Below are 6,653 nucleotides of genomic sequence, written 5' to 3'. Positions count from 1 at the left end.
ATCCATGTATCTCTTAATTCCGTTTCAAATATTTTTCAAAAACTCATCTATCTTTTTAAATTCTTTTCAAATCTTTTTCAAACTATCATATTATCTTTTCAAAATTTAATCTATCTTTTTCAAATTCCCCCTATTATCTTTTCAAATTTAAAATTTCATCTTTTGCATATCATAAGTATCTTTTTACAAATCATATCTTCTATCATATCTTTTTCAAAATTTTCAAACCCACCCCCTCCTTTATAAATCCAAACTCGGCCTCCCCCGCTCCTCCACAATTCAAACTTGCCTCTTCTTCTATTCCTCTCCTTTTCTTTCTTTTGCTTGAGGACAAGCAAACCTCTAAGTTTGGTGTGTTGTATTTTACGTGATCATTGAGCTAAGACTCACTGAGATCATGGCTCCTAGAGGAAAACAAACCACTTTAAGAGGAAATAAAGAGAATATTCCAAAACCACTTTGGAATCATGAGAAGTTCTTAACAAAAGAACATTCAGACCATTACTACAGAATAATGGGTCTAAGATTAGTGATCCCGGAAGTTAAATTTGATCTGAATGAAGACGAATATCCGGAGATCCAAGAGCAAATTCGAAATAGGGGCTGGGAAATCCTAGCTAATCCTGAGACAAAGGTGGGAAAAAATATGGTTCAGGAATTCTACACAAATGTGTGGCAAACAGATAGGAAGAGAAGGGCCGGAATCACCTTTTACACCTTTCGAACCATGGTCAGAGGGAAGGCTATTTACTTCCACATTGACAAAATAAGAGAGATCTTCAAGCTGCAACAACTACAAGATGATTTGGATTCTTTCAGTAAGAGAATGGTGAGATCAGATAAGCGCTTGGACCAAATTCTGAAGGATATATGCATCCCTGGAACCAAGTAGACAACCAACACAAAGGGTGTCCCAAATAAACTCAAGAGAGGGGATCTCAAACCAGTCGCCAGAGGCTGGCTGAATTTCATTGGGCGTTCCATATTGCCCACCAGTAACCGCTCTGAGGTTACCCTCAAAAGAGCAGTCATGATCCATTGTATTATGCAGGGAAATGAAGTGGAGGTTGAAGATCTGATTTTGAGTGAGCTCTACATAATTGCAAACAAGAACTCTAAAGAAGCTAAATTAGCTTACCCAAGCTTAATATCTCTGCTATTCAAGGATGCTGGGGTAAAGATGGGAGTGGATGAGTATATCTCAGTCGAGCACCTAATCACAAAAAAATCAATGGAAGGACAACAGGTGCAAGACAACCCCATCAAAAGGAGGGCATAGGAGTTCCTCCCAGAAATCCCTCAGATTGACTACTGGACCCGCCTAGAGGCCTCTGTCACCAAGCTGCAAGAGGCTATGGATCAACCAAAAGAAGATCAACAAGTTCAAAATAATATGCTCTGTAAACTGCTGACGGAACAAGAGGAGCAAGGGCGTGAGCTACAGGAGCTGAAGCGCCAGAAGCTATCTCTTAAAGGGTCAAGCACCCCACAGACTAAAGGAGCATCCATCTCCCAAAAGAAAGGTTGTTGAGTCCTAATCTTAACCTTAAATCTGTGATAACTTTTACTATTAGAAATCTGCCTTAGAAGTTATATGAGTAGTAGTAATTAGTACCTTTATCTTTGTTTTTTTTATTTTATCCCTAATTAAGTTATAATTTATCTTTCTTATCATCATTGAATATAAATAAAATAGCAGATTTTTAGAACAAGGTGGCAATTTTATTTTCGAATTGAAAAAAAATTTATTATTTATATGTGGTGGCAATACTTTTTGTTCTCTGAATGAATGCTTGAACAGTGCATATATCTTTTGAATTTGATGTTTATGAATGTTAAAATTGTTGGCTCTTGAAGAATGATGAAAAAGAGAAATGTTATTGATAATCTAAAAAATCATGAAATTGATTCTTGAAGCAAGAAAAAACAGCAAAAAAAAAAAAAGCCAATAGCCCTTTAAACCAAAAGGTAAGGGTAACATAAAAAGGGTCCAAGGCTTTGAGCATCAGTGGATAGGAGGACCCAAAGGAATAAAATCTCGGCCTAAGCGGCTAAACCAAGCTGTGCTTAACCATGTGCTTGTGGCGTGAAGGTGTCAAGTGAAAAGCTTGAGACTGAGCGGTTAAAATCATGATCCAAAGCAAAAAGAGTGTGCTTAAGAACTCTGGACACCTCTAATTGGGGACTCTAGCAAAGCTGAGTCACAATCTGAAAAAGTTCACCCAGTTATGTGTCTGTGGCATTTATGTATCCGGTGGTAATACTGGAAAACAAAGTGCTTAGGGCCACGGCCAAGACTCATAAAGTAGCTGTGTTCAAGAATCAACATACTAAACTAGGAGAATCAATAACACTATCTGAATTCTGAATTCCTATAGATGCCAATCATTCTGAACTTCAAAGGATAAATGTAGATGCCAAAACTGTTCAGAAGCAAAAAGCTACTAGTCCCACTCATCTAATGAGAATTTGAGCTTCATGTAAAAATCTGAGATGTTATTGCCTCTTGACCTTCTATCTATCCTGTTTTATTTATCTAGTTGCTTGAAGACAAGCAACAGTTTAAGTTTGGTGTTGTGATGAGCGGATATTTTTATATGCTTTTTGAGGGTATTTTCATTATAGTTTTAGTAGGATTTAGCTACTTTTTAGTATAGTTTCATTAGCTTTTATGCAAAAATCACATTTCTGGACTTTACTATGAGTTTGTGTGTTTTTCTGTGATTTCAGGTATTTTCTGGCTGAAATTGAGGGATCTGAGCTTTAATCTGATTCAGAGGCTGAAAAAAGACTGCAGATACTGTTGGATTCTGACCGTGCTCCACGCGAAATGGATTTTCTCGAGTTACAGAAACCCAATTGGTGCGTTCTCAATTGCGTTGGAAAGTAGACATCCAGGGCTTTCCAGCAATAGTTAATAGTCCATACTTTGCTCGAGTTTTGATGACGCAAACTGGCATTGAACGCTAACTTCTTGCCCTATTCTGAAGTTAAACGCCAGAAACAAGTTACAAACCAGAGTTAAACGCCACAAACAAGCTGTAACCTGGAATTTAACTCCAAAAGAAGCCTCTACACATGTAAAGCTCAATGCTCAGTCCAAACACACACTAAGTGGGTCTCGGAAGTGGATTTCTGCACTATCCATCTTAGTTTACTCATTTTCTGTAAACCCTAGCTACTAGTTTAGTATAAATACTACTTTTAGAGACTTATTATGGACCTTATGACATTTTACACGTTTCATATTGTATTTCTAACGGCATGAGTCTCTAAACCCCATGGTTGGGGGTGAGGAGCTCTGCTGTGTTTCGATGAATTAATGCAATTACTACAGTTTTCCATTCAATCACGCTTGTCTCTATTCTAAGATATTCACTCGCACTTCATCCTGATGAATGTGATGATCCGTGACACTCATCACCATTCTCAACCTATGAACACGTGCCTGACAACCACTTTCGTTTTACCTTAGATTCAGTGTATATCTCTTAGTCTCTTGGTTCATGATCAGAGTCTTCATGGTATAGGCTAGGACTATTGGCAGCCATTCCTGAGATTCGGAAAGTCTAAACCTTGTCTGTGGTATTCTGAGTAGGATCTGGGGTGGGATGACTGTGATGAACTTCAAACTCACGAGTGCTGGGTGTAGTGACAGACGCAAAAGGATCAATGGATCCTATTCCAACATGAGTGAGAACCGACAAATGATTAGCCATGCGGTGACAGCGCATTTGGACCATTTTCACTGAGAGGACGGATGGTAGCCATTGACAACGGTGATCCACCAATATAATCACTCTTATCATTGACTTCCTGACTGAGAATTAGAAAATAACCATAGCTTGCTTCAAGCCGACAATCTCCGTGGGATCGACCCTTACTCATGTAAGGTATTACTTGGACGACCCAGTGCACTTGCTGGTTAGTGGTACGAGTTGTGAAAAGTGTAATTTACAATTCATGCACCATCTATACACATGCACCATTCAGTCACTGTTCTTGTTGGTATCAACTCATTTCTTTCATTTGGCACAACTGTGATTCCCCCCTTCTCGGGAACTACTTGTACCAAACTCACCCAAGGGCTGTCTGAGATAGGGTAAATCACCCTTGCTTGCCATAGCTTCAGCACTTCTTTTTGTACCACTTCCTTTATTATTGGATTCAATCTTCGTTGTGGCTATATTGAGGGCTTGGCATCCTCCTCAAGAAGGATTTTATGCATGCACATTGAAGGGCTAATCCTCATTAAATCTGAAAGTGTCCACCCTATGGCATCTTTGTGTTGCCTCAACACATTGATGAGCTCCTCTTCTTGTTCTTCACTCAAGCTTGAGATGATGATTATTGGATATGTGTCATTGCTCCCCAAGTAAGCATAATTCAAGCTTGGGGTCAGGGTTTTCAACTCCAGCTTTAGTTCTTTCACTTTCTCTTTGTTTGTCTTGTCTAGCATGATTGAGCCTTCTATGATTTTTTGTGGTAGTTCACCACATGATGTTTGTTGATCTTGCTCCACTACTTCTTCACATTGATATTCTTCTAGGACTCCTTGAACCAGCTTCTCCATTGTGTCTACCATCATGAATTCACCAATGGACTCCTTTGGGTAGCTCATTGTAGTGAAAATATTGAACACAATCTTTTCTTCATGCAGTCTTAGTACCAACTCTCCCTTTTGTACATGAATTATAGCCCCAGCTGTTGCTAAGAATGGTCTCCCTAGTATGATTAATGTATTAGCCTCTTCCTCCATGTCAAGCACTACACAATCAGCTGGGAAGATAAACTGTCCTACCTTTACCAACAAGTCCTCCATTACTCCATGGGGAAACTTGAATGTCCTAACAGCTAGTTGAAGTGGAATTCTTGTTGGTTTGGCCTCTTCAATTCTCATTCTCTTCATCATGGATAAGGACATAACGTTGATGCTAGCTTTCATATCACACAATGCTTTTTCAATGCTAATATCCCCTATGATGCAGGGGATTTGAAAGCTCCCAGGGTCTTTCATCTTTTGGGGAAGCTTCTTTTGTATGATAGCACTACATTCTTCTGTGAGCACTATAGTTCCTTTTCTCCCCAGTTTTTTTCTTTATCATGAGCTCTTTTAGGAACTTGGCATAGAGTTGCATTTGTTCTAGTACTTCAGCAAAAGGGATGTTAATTTGGAGCCTCTTAAAGATCTCCAAGAACCTAGAAAACTGGCTGTCTTTCCATCTTTTCTCAACCTTTGTGGGTAAGGTATTTTTGGTACATAAGGCTTCAAGACTTGCTTTGGTGGGGTTGGAGTATGTATCTCTTCTTCCTCCTTTATTTCTGAGTCATTGGCAGCCTCTTCCTCTTGCAAGTTGAGGCTTGAGGATGTCTCCTTCACCACCTTCCCACTTCTTAATGTGATAGTTTTGCATTCCCCTCTTGGATTGGTCATGGTATCACTGAAAAATGCATTTGTAGACATTGGTATCTACTTGGATAAGTATCCAAATTGTGATTCCAGTTGTGTGATTGCTACCCCTTAGTTCTTTAAGTTAGATCTGGTGTCTTCTTGGATTGTGATTTAAGAAAATTGTCGTGTCGGTATAGAATTTCACACAAAATAATTCTCGTTGCAAGTATAGTTCTACACCAACAAACAATCCTCCCAATCAAAAATTTGAGTTGTCACAAGTAAAAAACCCTAAATAAGAATTAACCGAAGTATTTAGACTCCAGGTCGTCTCACAAGGAATTGCAATGAAGTGATCAATTATTGGCTATGAAGGATGTAAATGGGGGTTTTTGATTGATAAGAGTGAAATAAAATAAATGACAAGAAAAGTAAAAAGAGCAATTAAAGAAAGTAATTAATGAAGAGAGACATTCATGGCAAGAAATGAGATCATAGGCTTTCTATCCTAGTCATACAATGATTAATTCATCTTATTTAGTCAATTCCAACAAATGGAAGAAGGTATCATGTTATCTTCACATAGGGAGAATGTCAAACAAGAATAATCAATCATATCACAATAATAACAAGAATCTATCTCATTTCGTCATCTCCAACATTGGAAGAAGGTATAAGTTATCTTCCATGAGAGAAAGTCGAATAAGACTAGTTAATCTCAATCCAAATGTCCTAATCAACTCACTAATTGAATTAGCAAAAGATTAGAGTCAATGAAAATAATATTAACTAACAACTCTAGATCACCAACATGAGTTGGATTTTCATGACTCAAGATTGCCTTATTACTCTTTCCAAGCCAAGAATGCTCAAAATCTACTCTAAAGACCAACCAAGCATTTTGTCAAACACTTGGATGGCATGAATGGAAAGCATAGTAAAATTGCAAGAATAATAAATCTACCAACTACCAATTGTAGGTAAAGTAAATCAACAACTCAAATCATCAATTAAAAGAACATCAAACATTCAATTTCTTTTAAGGTAAACAAAATCCAACATGAGCATTCATAAACATAAAAGAGTCATAAAAGTAAAATTGACAAGAGAACTAAGAAGAATAGAGTAGTAGAATAAGAAATTGTAAAGGAAACAAGATGAAATCAAGAAATCATGCCTAGATCTAAGATGGATTAACCTAACCTAATTCTAGAGAGAAGAGGGAGCTTCTCTCACTAGAAACTAACCTACATGATGCTAA

The 6,653-nt window shown here is 37.9% G+C and overlaps 1 protein-coding gene across 1 annotated transcript; it reads right to left on the bottom strand.

The window, feature by feature from the left end:
* Positions 1–4,183: 4,183 nt before the first annotated feature.
* On the bottom strand, positions 4,184–5,017 carry LOC112757202 (uncharacterized). Its single transcript, XM_025805811.1, has one exon. The coding sequence runs from the start codon at positions 5,015–5,017 to the stop codon at positions 4,184–4,186; it is 834 nt and encodes a 277-aa protein (XP_025661596.1).
* Positions 5,018–6,653: the final 1,636 nt, after the last annotated feature.

Source organism: Arachis hypogaea, chromosome 16, assembly GCF_003086295.3.
Source record: "Arachis hypogaea cultivar Tifrunner chromosome 16, arahy.Tifrunner.gnm2.J5K5, whole genome shotgun sequence".
Classification (NCBI taxonomy): Eukaryota; Viridiplantae; Streptophyta; class Magnoliopsida; order Fabales; family Fabaceae; genus Arachis; species Arachis hypogaea.
This window is presented reverse-complemented; position numbering and strand designations above follow the sequence as displayed.